General features: G+C 43.5%; 1 protein-coding gene and 1 long non-coding RNA gene across 2 annotated transcripts in view; one reads left to right on the top strand and one right to left on the bottom strand.

Moving 5' to 3' along the window:
• The window catches only part of LOC107184233, a 22,533-nt gene extending 5,398 nt beyond the window's left edge, over positions 1-17,135 (bottom strand). The window contains exons 1-2 of the long non-coding RNA XR_001515060.1: positions 17,125-17,135; positions 17,073-17,078 (exon numbers count right to left, since the gene is read on the bottom strand). This is a non-coding gene — a long non-coding RNA (uncharacterized LOC107184233). The remainder of the gene's footprint in view (positions 1-17,072; positions 17,079-17,124) is intronic.
• GALNT7 (polypeptide N-acetylgalactosaminyltransferase 7) overlaps positions 1-17,263 on the top strand; it is a 104,612-nt gene that overhangs the window by 44,792 nt on the left and 42,557 nt on the right. Inside the window, exon 2 of the mRNA XM_015568459.1 lies at positions 576-1,032. Within this exon, the coding sequence (XP_015423945.1) occupies positions 576-1,032 (457 nt within the window). The remainder of the gene's footprint in view (positions 1-575; positions 1,033-17,263) is intronic.

Below are 17,263 nucleotides of genomic sequence, written 5' to 3'. Positions count from 1 at the left end.
GGCCACTTTTTGTGTATTTGTCCTTTAACATTATAGTAAAACAAGAGGCTTGATGTATGAAATTCATGCAAGGGGCTCGGCCTCTGCCTGCCGCGGTGACTGGGGGCCTCTGCCTCGGCCTTGGCCACCGTGGCTTTATCTGGAAGGTCATCTGGAAGGACGTCTGGAAGGATGTCTGGTCTCATTAGCATATTACACTTTTATTATTATAGATGTGACCTATTAAGTGTCTATTATTGTCAAAGGTCCTAGAACTTCACTGCTCTACCCCACAACACTGGGCTCTTTGTTAAGAGGTCTTTGGTAGAGAGTTAGTTTCAGAAGGGGAGAAGTAAACAATGCATCCATCATGCATTTCCTTGAAGATGGTAAAGCAGGGAAATAGCATGCCCTTCACTCCCCGAAAGGTATCTTCTCATGGGAAGTCCTGATTACTGTCCTGCTTCGGTTTCCTGCTTTAAACCGTTTTATTGTTGCCTCCGCCATTTTTAAAACATGAAAATTGGTATCATGAACTCTGCTGTGGTTTGCCTTCATGTACTCATTGTATATCCCCCTCCCTTTTGTATAGGAAGACAGAGATGTCAATAACCCCATGCCTAACCGAGGAGGCAATGGACTAGTTCCTGGGGATGACAGATTCAAACCTGTGGTACCCTGGCCTCATGTTGAAGGAGTAGAAGTGGACTTAGAATCTATTAGAAGAAAACACAAGGCCAAAAATGAACAAGAGCACCATGCTGGAGGAGAGAACCAGAGAGACATAATGCAGAGGCAGTATCTCACTTTTAAGCCTCAGACATTCACCTACCGGGATCCTGTGCTACGCCCCGGGATCCTCGGTAACTTTGAACCCAAAGAACCTGAGCCTCATGGAGTGGTTGGCGGCCCTGGAGAGAATGCCAAGCCATTGGTTTTGGGACCAGAACTCAAACATGCAGTTCAAGCCAGCATTAAAGAGTTTGGATTTAACATGGTGGCAAGTGACATGATCTCCCTGGACCGCAGCGTCAATGACCTACGGCAAGAAGAGTAAGCACACGTCCTCTTCTTTCTAAAATGGGGGCAGCTATTGTTTGATAGATATTTAGTTAGATGCTTAGAATGGAGAAAATATCTGTGCCTTTATTTCAAGGAAATAAGAGGATCTTTGGTCTGCAAAATGGCCAGAGGAAGAGATCTCTCCATTTATGTCTGCTAGGATATGGAAGGTATGTCGTAGAGAATTCTGGGATCTTCCCCATGAGCCTTGCTCAGAATTTGGTCCTCAGACTGGCATCAGTCTGTGAGAGTTTTGTTACCAGTCCACAGTGAGAAAATGAGCTGGCACCAGGATGTAAATCAACAACTCAGTACTTTGTTTAGTTCAACTGACAACCTCATGACAAAATTTTGTTGGTGTGCTGCTTTTCATTCTGGATCTAGCTCCTTATTTTGTTGTGGAACAATAGCAATAGTAACACTGCTCTAGACTAATACAATTAACTAGATATTTATGTGTCCATTCATTTTTTTCCTCTCAACACCAAAACTCGTGAGTATGCCAAGGGAGCACGCAGACCGATAAAATTATGGCCTAAACTTTCAAATTCTTTTCATGTAGTTTAATTTAAAATAAAAGAGTTCCAAGTCTTAGCTTTCAATTGATGGTAATTATTGAATGAACTCAAAGCTTTTCTCTTTCAGTTTATTCAATAACTGGTTCTACTCCTCTAGGATCTAAATCGTGTCCATTAATGTGGATGCATATTTAATTCACTGCTACTAGAAAACTCACCAAATGTATTCCGGATGATGCATTATTAACTAATCCTCATTTTAAAAGGTTAACACAACACATGCACGCGCACACACAGCAGCATTCTTTACGACCACAAAGTAAAATTTTGTACCTAACATAGTGCTACTCAGTAGACTTTGGACATTAATGTTTATTAGAAGAGTGAGAGGGGGGTGAATGAAATATATGAAAAAATAGAAGGTGTAGAAGTATAGAGCCATGACGGTGACAGGCATAACCTCTTCTACGGACAAGAATTAGAGCATCTTAAGGAACTATAAAGGGAGAACCTTGGATCAATTTATTCTTAATCAAAGTAGAAATTTGCTTTGTTATAGGGTTGCCAGATTTCACAAATGGAAATAGGGGGTCTCTCAGTTAAAACCAGGCATAACCTCTTCTACGGACAAGAATTAGAACATCTTAAGGAACTATAAAGGAAGAACCTTGGATCAATTTATTCTTAAAGTAGAAATTTGCTTTGTTATAGGGTTGCCGGATTTCACAAATGGAAATAAGGGTCTCTCGGTTAAAACTGAATTTCAGATAGCAATGAAAAACATTTAGTATAAGTATATCCCAAATAGTATATGAGACATACTTATACTTAAAATTTTTATTATCATAAATCCAAATTTAACTGGATGCCCTATATTTTGTTTAGCAACCCTTCTAGTCAGCACAGTGAAGATAGTTCTTATAGAGCTAGAACTGCCCTGCACGTACCCTTTAGAACCCATAACAGGATCTGCAGTCCCTCCTCTGGAGTGCGTCCAGTAAAATACAGCACTCAGGCACAGCACTCGGCTCTGTTATGGAGGTTCTCCAAGAGCCTGCTGAAGGCCTTCTCATCACTGTAACGGGAAAGGACGGGGACGGTCTAACATTTATTGCCTTTCCACGACATGCCTGAACTTACTATAAGTTATCTTATTTCATTCGCACAATGAAACTGTAAGAGAGTTCTTACCCGTGTTTGTAAAGTCTGAGACTTAGCGTTGTGCCTTCTTTGTATTCGCCTAGCAGAATGGTACAGCTGTGCTTCCACCCAAGGTGGTTTGGTGTGAGGGCCCCTTCTCCTCCCAGCACACACCTCAAGGTGTGGCAGTGTGCCTCCGTGCGTGTTACAGTACAGTCAAAGGGTGAGCTCGGTGTAGAAGCTGAGATTTTTAGCACATGAGTTATTTATAAAAGATAGTCTTTTCAAACACCAGTATAAATCAAGCTCACTTTTTAATATAAGAAATATGTTAAGAAAATCAAATGACATACAAGGCAGAGCTGTGCCCAGGATTAGAGTTATCCTCCCTGCCTCCCTCTCCTTCACCCCTCACATCCATTCTGTCTGCAAGACCTCTCGTTGCTGCCACCAAACTATGTCCCAGATCATGTCTGAGTGCCCTTCTCTCATCTCCACCGCCACCACCCAAGTCCAGGCCCCCATCTCTCTCGGACTCCTGCAAGAGCCTCCTTCCTGTCTCTCCATTTCTACCCTTGCCTCCTACCTTGCTCACACAGAAGCAGTGTGGTATTTGGGCCCACTAATGTAGCTTATCTAAAACCATTCTTTGCCTTCCCAGTGAACCTGAAATAAAACCCACATTCCTAATCAGCAGCAGCCCCCATGCCGGGACCCTTCCCTGCCTTGCCAACCTCATCTGCTATGAGACTCCTTGCCCACGGTGCTCCAGCTGTGTCAGCTCTTCCTGGTTCCTTGCGCCTGCTCTTCCCTCCTCAGGAATGAGTTTCCCTTCTTGAGGCCGGCTCCTTCCCGTTCTTTAGGTCCCAGTTGAACCTCTCTAGCCATGCTGTCCAACTTGGTAATGCCCTGCTTTATTTCCTATCACTGCTCTCTGGCCATCTCTTTCATAGCATTCATCAAGTTTTGTAACTAGATACTGGTTTATTTAGTTGTTTATGGATTACCTTTCTTACTAGAAGATAAGCTCTTGAGAGCAAGGAATATGTCTGTTTTCCTCACCAGCTACTTTGAGTAACTGACAACTCGGAGCTTGGTAGTTCTCTGTTGGTTAATATCTGTCAAGAGGATGCATGGATGAAATGGATGGATGAAATCTTCCAGGGTTCAAACCTTGGCTCCATTAACAGATATGAGATCTTAGACCAGTTATTTACCCTCTCTAACCCTCAATTACATAATCCTTAAAATAGCTCTAACAATACCTGTCTCTAAGGACTGGCATTATACTTAAATGACATTAGAAACTTAACTCTTATTGGCTGTTTATATTGATATGGCACATTTGAATGTTTTCAGTTGCTATTTAACTTTGATGTCTCTGTTGCTTTTTACAAAACATAAATGTCACACACTGCCTTATCTGCATCATCTTCCACATGGCAAAGCCTCCATCTCACCTTTGATAATTTCAGACACAACGGTTGCAACCCTTCCAGCTCTCTGAGTCTTCCTTGCTCTCCTGCACTTTCCTTCCTTTCTGTCTTTCTTTGTCTCTCCCTCCCTCCCTCGTTCCCTTCCTTCCTTTCCACAGTGCATCCCTCCTTTTTTCTTCTTTCCTCCCTTTTTTTCTCCTTCTTTCCTCCCTCCCTCGCTCCCTCCCTCCCTTCTCCCATGTTTTGCCAATTGTTCCCCATGTTCTTTTTTCTTGCACAACCAGAGCAGTTCCTAGAAATAGGATTATTGCAAATTTCTGTTTGTCATTCCTCTATGTGTGTATGTCCAATCAAATAAAAGGACCCAGGGCCATCTTAGCAGATGCTCGCAAACCCCTCTTTAACATTCTCTGCTAGTGAGAAACCTTTTTTATATACTTCAAAATACTCAAACATGGAAACCCCCAGAAACTTTTAAAAAACTGAATACAGATTATTTTTTAAACTTGATTCTTTCTCAGACTTTTTTAAAAAATGAAACAGGCTTCATTCCTCTTTGAGCACATAAAATTCAATGTAGAGTAATGAATAATTTCTAAGGAGTTATTAATAAATGAGAATGTGGACAGTCAAGAATTTTCTCTGGGGGAAAAAAGGCAACAACAAAGAAAACACCCCTAAGTTTTGTACATTATTTAATATGCATTAGCACTTTCCTGCTTTTACTGGCAACAGGCAGCATGTTAAAAACAAAACATACATCCATATCTCTCACACACACCCTCCTTCATACGCATCCCTTGTGGAGAGCATGCTACAGGAGCCCATCCGAGACTGGCTTGACATTGCTGACTTTCTGGAGCTTTAGAGTGTAGGCCTTATCAGAATGGTTCTCTTGCCTCTGTCAGACATATAAATGCGCCACCTGCCCTGCTTGGAAACCACTGCTGCGGGCAGTTTGTCCAGCTGTGACATCTGACACTGTGGTTAACTTGTTCGTTTTTGTGGCTGCTCCATAGTCTTTTCAGATGAATGTTCTTTTCCTTACAAGCAGGACAGACCTGCCCAGCTGCCAGCATGACTCATAGTTATGTATGTTACAGCTTTGAATAACATTCTCTGGCTGAGTAATTTACTGGCTGTTGATTACTTGTAAAGAGTGAGTAACAGTATTTTGAGTGAACTGAAGGCCTTCTTTTTTAAAAACTTGAGCCAAAAATGACTTCACTTGCCTTCACACTTATTTTCTATAAAAAAAAATATATATGATTTTCTTTACAGTTCAACAGATACTGAGTAAGTCCAATGAGCTAGCCCATCGGGGGATGAAACAATGAGAAAAATATAGTTCCTGCCTTCAAAGGATTCACCATCTACCCCTGGAGAGGGGAAAGGATAGCATAATATAAAAGCCATAGGAAAGGTGTGAGCAACATGGCATGGTTCAGAGGAATGGGAAGCCATGTGGAGTTAAGGGGAGTCCAAAAAGGAGTCATTGCCTGGCCAGTGTGGATCAGTGGTTGAGCATTGACCTATGAACCAGAAGGTCACGGTTTGATTCCCGTTCAGGACATATGCCTGGGTTGCGGGCTTGATCCCCAGTGTGAGGTGTGCAGGAGGCAGCTGATCAGTGTTTCGCTCTCATGATTGATGTTGCTATTTCCCTCTTCCTTTCTCTCTGAAATCAATTAAAAAAAAATTTTTTTTTAAGAGAAAAGAATTTATGGAGGGAACACTAGGGACATTCCCTGGAAGATGAGTAGGGTTCCCCCAAGTAGAGGTTACAAATATTGAAGACATGAAGATAGGCATTGACTAGGAGGAAAGCAAGTGGTATCGATTACTTGGATCAGGAAGTGTGTGTAGAGAAACACAGCTGATAGGTAGGTTCATGTTTAGAAGACCACGATGCCATGTACAAAGCCTGTACTGAAGTTGGTAATCAGGGGAGACTCACTGAGTATTTATAAAGGGAAATGTAGGAATATCAGAGTGGTAGAAGTGTCTAGAGTGAATTGGGGGTGGAGACTTGTTAGAAGCTTAATAGCATTACAGAGGGAACTTCAGTGAAGGTTACAGACCAGAAAAAGGAGACTCAGTGTAAGAGAACAGGGTTAGTTAGCATCAGTAGGCCTTGGCAGCTGATCGAGTGGAAAGAGGAATTAAAGCTAAATCCAAAGCCTTGAAGCCTATTAACACAAAGGATGGTGCCACTGACAGAAATAGGGTGGATGGAACTGAACAAGCTTCTCTGCCCAAAACTTGGTTGCCTCAATCAGTTGGTTCCCCGGCTTTAGAGGAATTCACGCAGAGCCAGTCAAGGAGCCTGTTTCTGGGGAGAGGTGGAAAGTTCTGTTTGTGAATATACTAGTAGTAGAGTTTTCTTCTAATAAAACTTGGGATTTTATTTTCTTTACTGTGAGCTACTGCTGATGCAAATTCATGGAAATTAGGTTTGCCCTCTTTCAGCCCAAGAAGACAATCAGAGGTGTATAATGCAAACGATTTTGTTTCAAACAAATGAATTAAATATTTTGACTTGTTGAACAAATTCATCTGTTTTTAAAATTTAACCTTTCCTCCTACCTACATATCTATTGCACTTCCATTTTGTAGAAAGTTATGTTAGTTGCATTTACAAAGTGAAATAATAGACATTAAGGTGCTTCAAAAATTCTAAGAGCTATGCAAATGTTAGTTATTAATAACTTTCTTGCATTTGTGGGAAATTGAGGGGGTGTTTTAAAAAGAGATTTTAGTTTAGAATACACTTATGCTTTATACACCAGATAATTTTCTTCTTACCTGATTTCAAAATGCTGATTTTTATACTCTTAATTTTATTTAAGGTGAATTATGGTCATGAGCCTTTTCCTCCTCAACCCATGTTAAAGGCTCTCTTTGATACCTTTGTTTAGAATGTAGTGCTGTAATTACAGAATAGATGCTATTTTCAAAACATTGATTTCATTGAAATGCTATAGATTCTTGTTTAATTTCAGTTTCTACATATTCCGACCCAAGGGTTTCAGTTAGAGCTCACTGAAACTCTAAGGACTTGCTCAAAGTAATTAAAACAAATCATCAGAATAATGTATACATCATGTGCGCACATGCATACACACACACACACATGAATCACATATATGCATATATATTTCAGTACTTTGTTCCAGTTTCTATTACCAGATTATATGGTGGTTCCATATGACCCATCTAAACTACACTGGTCACAATTATTAACAGGTGATCCTTTTCTCTCATAGATTACCCAAAATATGTCTCATCTCTCAAACTGCTATTTGGTGGCCTTAGATCTAATCTGTAGGAAGCACATTTGAAGCTGGTTTAGACAACCCTGGATGGACATGCTGCTTGCTTTATGTCCAAAAATTATTATTTTCTAACTGGCCTAAGAAATTTTACTCTTAGAAGCTACTTTTTGTGCGTTCTGAGGTTTTCCAGATTAACTTTAAAGAAAAATTGTGTTCTGATGCCTGGTTTCTTCTTTATCCTTAACACACACACAGACACAAACATATACAGCCATTGCCCTTTGGGATTATCTCAGTTATGAGGACAGAGCTGACTTGTGTTTAAGGTCCTGCCTGCCAACGAGATGTATTTAGCCAAATTGAAATTATTATAGTGATCGGGGATCACTTAAGTCACCCCAATTTCCACAGCAGTTTTAGAAGGGCACCACATTTATGGAGTAAGCCTACAAAAAATGGAAACAGGGGTAATGTGTTGCTTGAAGGCACCATTAGAAAGTAGCAGCAATCTTGCCTCCCTCTCCTTGTTAGCATTTTAGGGTGGCTCACTTCTCTCTGCGGAAACATTCTTCTAATGTGAAGACTTCATATGGTTGATAGGTCCTTCCCACTCTCTGCTCATTTTCCAAGTTGCTCTATGAAAAAGAGACTTAGCTCCATGTCCCCTCCCCTTAGCCTCCCTACCCCCAAATTCCACCACCAGTGCTCCAAAAGCATAAAGTGTGCCTGATAAAAAATATTGTAAACTTGGGTTGCTAGGTTTCGTTGTTTGTTTTTGCAGTCCTTTGCCCCCCCGCACCCACCCCCCCAACCAGAAATTTAGCATAAGTTCCCTGGAGGCTAGTTAGGAAAAATATATGGAGGCACCACTAGATATTCCATAACATTCCCCACCATTGACAGGCAATTTCAGGAAAACCTTGACCCTCCTCGCCCGCCCCCCCTCCCCGCCCCCAAGCTAAGTTTCCCACCAACAGCAGCACTGACACAGAGACTAAGGGGTGATTTTATACCCTCTCCGATTGGGGTATCTCCGTTTTGGAGCTAACAGTCATTTCAAGATGCTTAGTCATTGTCCTCTGCTCTAAGGTTATTAATTCCTCACCAAAGGGAGAGGCCCGGCCAGTAGACCCAGACCTGCCACAGTGCAACGAGGACGTCAGAACACAGGCCCCCCCCTGAGGAGGTTGGCACGACCCTCTTGGGTAACTCGGCTCAGACTAGAGATGCAGGAGGGCCTGGACACAGCCTGCGACTCTGATGTGTGTTTCCTTGGTGCACATTGGCTCGCGTGTGCTTAGTAAATAGGGAAGCAGTGTCAATTCAGTGTGAAAGCCCTGGTTTTTCTAGATTTCCTCCCGCGTGTTAGCGCGATCAGGAATGTGGAAGTGATCAGGGGCGAGGTTGCTCACAGTGAAATGACCCTCATAACCACATGTTCATGAAGACCAGGAACAGCGACAACGCCGGCAATCCTGCAGAAGTATTTCTCTTTAGGGTGTGAAATGGGAGGCGTCTAGTGTCTTCAAGATACACCACACTTGCCACCGTGCTGAGCTGCCTGGGGAGCTGCCAGTGCAGCCGAGTTGCGGAGAGGAAATTGATTGATGAGAAAGGCTCTCTCTGGATCATACTCTTAATTTTGGTAAAGTTACTCTGTATTAGGAGCGAATGTCTCCAAGGACCTACAGAAAGGAAAACACAAATCCCTGGGTTTAAAGGTTTGTGATGCAAACCGCAAATGTCTGTGGCGATTTTAACTGTGCTGATTGATTTTCCTGAGGTCGCTGGCCCCAAAGTTCCCTCAGTTTTGAGTGGTCTGGTGCTATCCCTATGCCTGTTTTTCCTTTAAATCCTACAGTTTTCTTTCCTTTTTTTTTTTAAAGTATGATTTAACAAAAGAGAAGGTTTACTCTGAACAGGAAATTTATATGGCCTGGTAGCAGAAGTGTCTGTCTTGTACCTAAAGGGTAGTCAAAGCCAAACTGCTGCGCATTGGGCATAGTGTGACTGCAAAGTCATACGGTGTTTTCCACATTCGCGCTGAGTAAGTTATATGAAACTGATTAGCCGGTTAGTTGCTAAGCCAAGCATAAACCAACATTTAAGAAAAACAAGAACCCCAGCCTTTCCATGTATTCTAGAAGCACAGCAACCATTCTGAAAGATGGGCAGTCAGTGAGAACTCACATTGGCCACTCAGCCAGGAGAGACTGACCCACGTAGAGCCAGGCCTCCCTACTGCCGTGATAGGCTGTGAAAACCCCACGTGACAGCCTCAGCCCTTCCACATATACACCATTAGATTTTCTCTGAAATAGCTGGTAAATGGGCTGGTTTGGGAGAGAAGCAGAAGTACGATTGGGGTGGAGGGTTGAGAAGAGTCTTTATAAGTGGATGAACCAGGTCGGAGCCTGCCTTCCTCTCAGGTTAACTTTCAAGCTGATGCCCACAGCTCCATCGATGGGGCACTTTTGACAGCTCTCTCCTGGGAAAGGCAAGTCCTTGGAGAGAGTTGTAAAGCAGGGATCATCAGTACCAATTGTCTTTTGTTTTTAAAAATACATTTTTATTGGTTTCAGAGAGGAAGGGAGAGGGAGAGATAGAAACATCAATGATGAGAGAGAATCATTGATTAGCTGCTTCCTGCATGCCCCCCACTGGGGATCAAGCCTGCAACCTGGGCATGTGCCCTGACCGGGAATCGAACCGTGACCTCCTGGTTCATAGGTTGATGCTCAACCACTGAGCCACGCCAGCGGGCCCAGTTGTTTTTCTTACTCAAGGATTGTGGAAGTAGTAATATGAATAACTTGTTGTACAACTTCTTGAATGCACTTATAAGTTAATTATCTTTGTTCATTTTATGTAAAAAAAATGCACTTGGTATATATTACAAACAGAGTTACCCTTTCATCATTCCTATGACATAGGTGAACAAACTAAAAAAAGTAAAAAGGCCAACCTGACTGCACGAATTTAAATTATATAAAAATATCATTTAATTCAGTAATATCTTGTAGTGTATCACTGGGAAATGGCCCGTAGTTTCCCTTTCCTCTTCACTGAATCTTGTCGTTCATGTGTAGGAGGAAAATCACACTTTTGATAACTTAGTAACTTATTTTAGAAGGAACACTGCCATTTTAATCACAAGAAAAATACCCAATATTCTCCAGAATAGCAAGTCCCGGTGAGCAAATCAATGCCAGGAGAAAGGGCTGCGGAGGAAGCTTTGAGAATTTAAACGGCGTGTTCTTAAGCCCCTGGAGATACACAACCGTCACTTGAAAGGAAAGAGTTGTAAAGCCTTCAGTGAGGAAGTGAACCACCAGCTGCTGCTTTCATCCTTCGTGAGGCAGGAGCTCCCTCCAGAGCCCAAACATGCTCAGCGGCCGTCCTCACGTTCACACCGGCCGCTTCTCGGGATGAGAGAGTTGGGGAGAAACTCAGCAGTAGCTCCCTCAGAATATTGGGCAGGAGAGCGAGAGAGAGAGAGATAGAGAGAGAGAGAGAGAGAGAGAGAGAGAGTGTGAGAGAGAGAGAGTGGTTTGTGTGAACCACAACATATTCGGAAAGTAGCACCAGATATTCTTATTTCAATCAAAGGAGAGTCTCTTCTCTACGCAGGTAATGAAACCACCTAGATCAGGGTGTGGCTGGTTCTTGACCTATATTCTGTCATTGTGGTGATGGCTCTAACTTCCCGGTCAGATGCCAGGCACTGGGGCTGGGGAGGAGGGCTGGAATGAAGGCAGGTGTGCTAGGACATAGCCCATTGACATAGAACGACCCAGAAAGGCAGGTTCCAGCCCCAGGGCTTTTTTTTTTTTTTTTTTTACATTTGTTTATGTGGTTTTGGAGAAATATTTCTCACTTGCTTTAAATGAGGAGTAAACTATGTCTTCTACTTCCACATAATTCACTCTGTCACTGTGATGGTGCTCGGGTCCCTTAAGGCAGAGGGGTCCTCAGTAAATGACAGTGGAGGTCAACAGCATCATTGTCCATTTTCTGAGCCCCTACTATGTGTCTGGCAGTGTGCCAGGTTCTTGAATACACTATCTCCAATCCTTATAACCAAACTGAAACAGCATATTTTTTCCACGGTGTTCTAGAGGGTGGAACTGAGGCTCAGAGAAGTAGATCACCTGAAGTTCATAGAACTAGAAGATGGTGGCACTGAGTTTCAAACGGGGCTCCTACCCCGCATCACCTTCATAGTGATGCTCTACTAATGGCCAGGGAGTGCGTGAAGTACCTTACAGTACCTTAACTTTTTAAAAGAGAAAAGGTTAGAAAGAGGGACCAGGAAAAGCTTTATGTCTCCTTATTGCAGAACCGTTTCCTGCCTCTGAGGCAGGATGCCTTAGTCTCAGCATTGTTGACATTCTTTGTCATGAAGACTGTCCTGCACATTTTAGGGTGGTTAGCAGCATCTCTGGGATCTACCCACTAGAAACCACTGACACACACTCCCCGTCCCCGGCTGTGACAACCAAAACGTCTCCAGACTTTGCCACCTGTCAGTCACCCTGTGCAGCAGTCACCCCTGATTAAGAATCACTGCTCTAAGAGATCAATCAAGGTGATGCTGGGGGGGAGGGGAGGAGTGTTACTTATAACACAATATGACTTCCAGAGGTGGGATTTGTAGCATCGCGGGGAAGAAAAGAGGGAGCTGTCAGTGTTTTTAACTTGTTTTAAACCCAGAATCCTTTGCTCAAACGACTTCCTAGGCAAACTCTGTGCTTGGGTTCTTTGCACCTCCCTGGCTTCTCAGCCCAGTTTGAAAACACTAGATGTCTCCCAAGGTCTCTGCCATCTTAAAATTCATTTTTTGTATGTCCCTACCTCCCAGCCCCCCACCCGGGTCTTCCACGCTGTTCCTAGATACAAAAGCTGAATAGAACGCCCGGCCCGCCAGCAGCTGGTATGCAGCTGTTATCCCTCCGGCTCCACGGACTGCTTTCCGCTTGGATTTTGCCTCTTCCTGCTTCCTGGAAGGGCTGAGAGGCCTGGCCGTCCCTGGGCCTGGGCCAGGTCTGACAGCTCTTCTTGGAAAGTAACAATAGCTAGGACATCTACTGCCTTAGCCGCGCGGTGTCCGTGCAGAGGCGAGCCCTGCTGTGATTCCGGCTCTTTAGCCGATGCAGTTTGGCAAAACTTGCGCTTGGTCTCCAGCCCCTGCACCCTGTGCCCAACCTGGCAGACAGAGCATCAGACTGGCTGCCAGGATACCAGGCTCAGCCTTCTTTGGTTTCTCAGAATCAGGAAGGGAACCAGGATGGACTAGCGAGAAGACAGTCAGCCGTTTCACATTGCCAAGCTCAACCCTGCTGGCATCTCCAGGATGTAACCCTGCGCTGAGCGCGTCTCCTCCTGTTAACCTTTATGTGTGCCAGCTGCTGGGAAGCCCGTTTGGCCACGTCACCCAAGAAGTCAGAGGCTCCCTTCTTCCTTTCCAGGGGCAGCTGCTGTTTGATGAATATTTATACACATATGCTCATGGTTTTTAGAACATAAAAATGTGTTCTGTGTTCTAAAAGCTCTTCAAGGCTCTGCCGTGGTTAGCACTCTGGCACCTGGGCAGCAGCAAGCAGTGCCAGCTGTGTAGAGTAGTGAGGTGGTGCAGGCCCCTCTCACGCTCCGCTTTCTTCTCCCACGCACTCTAGAATTGCCTTGAATTCCTCCCACACTCCCATTCCTAGTTCCTGTCTCTTCCACGGCTGCCCTCTGAGTCCAGTTCTTTGCTTTCATCTCACCCCTCCAATGGCCCAGATAAGGGGCCGATCAGAATGGATGGGAGCCCAGGGCCTAAGATGACACTCTTGGAGTTGCATGGCAGTTTTTAATGGGAATGGCTTAGAAACTTCAAACCTTGCTCATAATGTATTAAATGTTTCATAAACTCATAGAAGCTTAGAACTAAAGGGGGCCAGAGTGGTCACTTGGTACTGTTCCTTCTTTCTGCAGATAGGGAACCTCAAGTCCAAAGAGTAGTGACTGTCCAGGATTATATGACGGCCAGGAAGGAATCCACATCTTCTAGGACAGTGATGGCGAACCTATGACACGTGTGTCAGAGGTGACACGCAAACTCATTTTTTTGGTTGATTTGTCTTTGTTAAATGGCATTTAAATATATAAAATAAATATCAAAAATATACATCTTTGTTTTATTATGGTTGCAAATATCAAAAAAATTGTATATGTAACACGGCACCAGAGTTAAGTTAGGGTTTTTCAAAATGCTGACACGCCGAGCTCAAAAGGTTCGCCATCACTGTTCTAGGGCCTTTCACCAAACCAGATAAAAGATCAGGAATATCAGTGTACCAGAGCAGTCTTTTTGTTGTTGTTGTTTTTTAATTCTCATCTGAGGATATTTTTCCATTGATTTTTAGAGAGAGTGGGAGAGGGAAAGACAGAGAAATATCGATGTGAGAGAAATACCCCGATCGGTTGCCTCCTGCACATGCCCCGACCAGGGCCCATGCCAGGGAGGAGCCTGCAACCAAGGTACATGCCCTTGACCGGAATCAAACCCAGGACCCTTCGGTCCACAGGCCAACGCTCTATCCACTGAGCAAAACCGGCTAGGGCCAGAGCAGTCATTTTAAATGTAATATTTGCCATATACATTTATGAAATATTTTTATAGTAGTAGAAATTTTATTTAGGAGCACAGAGTATGTCAATCAATCCCAAAGCGACTCTCTCTTTAAATGTGTCCACTTAACATTCCAACTATCTGTAGCAAGGGCCACTGTTTAAATCTAAGTGGAAAGGTGCCATCCTGAGAAGAGAGCAGAAAGGCCCCAAGGTGTGGTCCCAGGGCAGATGTGAAGGGAATGGGCGCTTTTACCACTGCACCATGCCTGTCACTTAGATGTGTTCCAGGCCAGCTTCGGAAAACCTCACTTGGATGCTAAGGAGATGCTATGAGGAGCTGTTTACTAAAATGTCTACAGAGCTCTGGGAGGACAGTTCTCCACACTTGAGAGTATGTGCAAATCACCGTCCAGTGGGTTCTACAGCAACAGGAAACCATGGCAGTGGCACAGACTGGCAAGCATCCTTGGCAGTGGCCTTGCCTTCGAGTGGGCACAGCAGTGGGGACAGCATCACAGGCCCTTTGCAGCAGGATAGCACCTCAGGGAGCCTGAGCTAGAGGAAAAGGGGGGCACTGCCTGGCGCCTGTGGGTACTGAGTTCCTGAGTGCACCGGAGGTATACCTTGGGATCCCACACAGTTGAAAAGAGAAGAATGGTACTAGGATATAGAGAGCTCCTGGCAAATGTGGGTAATAATATTTGCCTCATACAGTTATTGTGGATAGTAAATGTGATAAAGAGTATGTATAAAAGGCAAATATCCACCAAACACAGCAGGAAACATGAGCCCCACTGGCTGGAGGTCACGGTGGTTGGAAGCCATCCTTGTCCCTGGCATGGCACAGAGAACCCTCCAGAAACTCTTCCTCCTCCGTAGCTCTCATCATGCTAGGTATTGTCGTATTTAGCCTCATCTTTAGAGTGTATTCTCCTCATTATTGTCTCATCCTGTCACCCTACTGCATAAGAGGAGGGGAGTCCTAAAGACAGGAGAAAACACAAAGGTGGCCTTGATGTCACCATACGATAAAGACTACCTGCTTGAAGGTACTGGGTGACTGAGTCTATGAATTGCATCAGTAAGAGGAAGAAAGGAAAAATTAAGATACATCGGGGCTGTAGGGTTTAATATATAAATAAACACTTCCTAATAATAAACACCTTTGTCATTTCTGCATAAAAACCTCTTTTCCAATTTTACCCTTTATTTCTTATAAGAATCTTTGAAGCCTAGACTGACATCTAAGCAAGAGACCACATTGCCTTTTAAAGGGGAGGTTTGTCAGTGAAACGTGCTCATTTCTCTGTGGCTGGCACTTGGTTACTACCACTGCTCAGTAGTCAAGCTGTCTCTCTCCCTGTTTTATTTTTGTTGGCAGTTTCCTGTAGTTTTCAGGATACATTTCATACAAGGCATCCCTGAATATGTTATAGAATGTTCCCGGCTTACCCTGACTTTTTGTAACCTTACTGATTCAAGTTCTATTTTCTGGCATAGCAATTGTTTTAGTTGAGGGAATGTGATTGTCTCTGCCTCTTACATCTTGCAAGTTACATTGGCAACCAGGAGCACTTGCCCATAGAAATGCATCCACCTAGCACACTTCCCTTTATAGTGGGCCGTCCAAAAAATGCATCCACCTAGCACACTTCCCTTTATAGTGGGCCGTCCAAAAAATGCATCCACCTAGCACACTTCCCTTTATAGCTGACTTTTTATATAACTGTCCTTTCTTATTGGTGAAATGTGATGTCAAAATGCACGTGCATTCTGATATGCAGTCAGTTCTTGATATTGAAGTAGTTGCATTCTATAAAGTCATCATGAGCACTGGATCAGGAACACAGAAGCATTGCTCCTAGGAGGGAATTCAGGGTTAGGTTCCTGCAAACCTCTGGTCCCATTTTGGTCAACTGATCAATACATAATGTTGTGTTTTGTGTGCTTCCGTTTAAACGCCTTATTTAACATACACTGTTAAATCATAACATTGACCTCTTGGTCAGCAGTACTAGAACTCAGACCTGCAAGAAGCCTGCCGAACACACATTTTCTCGATAATGCACAGCACAGCCTTCTCAGGGTTAGAACACGAGACAGCACTTCAGCACTGTGTTTCGGTGCCAGCAAAACCACCAACGAAAAGCACAAAAATGAGCAAACCGTGGCACTGAATAATAGACTGTGAAAAGGACACCATTTACAGTATCAGTTTGGAATCAAGAAGGCAGAGGCATGGTCTTATACCTGCATGCAGGCATCTCAAATTGTAGTTCACATTTTCCACCGCCCTGTGCGTGTTCTCAGATGACTGTAGCAGTGCCCCAAGAATTGATTTTGGGGTTACAAATAAGTTTTAGGGAGTAGACAAATACAGAATCCATGAATAATAATTCACTGCATTTTTTATATTTGAATACAGAGTACAGATGAATCACAGAAATATTCAATGTGTAGTTAATATATACTGAATGTCATCCAATACCCATTATAGTAAAGGCAGATTGCAGTAACACTTAAAATAGTAATTCTAATAGGCCAAATATATTTTACCTGTTAATTTATGCCAAAAAGAAAAATATGATAATGGCTTGTAGAAATGTCAAGACCCAGAAGCGTAGAGTAGTAAGTTCTTCCATTTAAAGAGCAGAAATAAACTGGCCTAGTTATTATTCAGTGTATCCCCATAATTCATCATTCCTTTCTCCTTACCCCTGCACCCCTGACCTCCTCTATGAGGTCTTGCTGCTAAAATGCGCTTGGGAACATGCTGGAATCCAGCCAAGATATGCTCCACAGAAGCCGTGCTGTCAGTGGCATGACCAGTGCAACCCAGGAGGTGACTGCTCTGTGCGAATATTTATTTACTAGATGTAGTGCTGAGTCTCTGTTGATTAGCAGACCTAATCTGAATGCAAAGGTACAGATCCCTCGTAATGTGATAGCATCATACTCTCAGACCTCAAGTGCATCACCTTACCTAAAGGGTTAGAGGTGCTGTACTAGTATTAGACCTGTTTAATTCTGTGGTGACTAGTCTAGACTTTTTTCTTAAACAGACTATATGAACTATGTCACTAGTTACTTGCTAAACACTTACTCATTCAGATTGTATCGCCCCTCCTTCTCAAGAGAAGTGATTTAACCCTAGTTGGTTTGGCTCAGTGGATAGAGCGTCAGCTTGTGGACTGAAGGGTCCCAGGTTTGATTCTGGTCAGGAGCACATGCTTGGGTT

This window comes from Myotis davidii, unplaced genomic scaffold, assembly GCF_000327345.1.
Source record: "Myotis davidii unplaced genomic scaffold, ASM32734v1 scaffold404, whole genome shotgun sequence".
Classification (NCBI taxonomy): Eukaryota; Metazoa; Chordata; class Mammalia; order Chiroptera; family Vespertilionidae; genus Myotis; species Myotis davidii.
The sequence above is the reverse complement of the archived record's forward strand: the minus strand, read 5'-3'. Positions and strand labels throughout refer to the sequence as shown.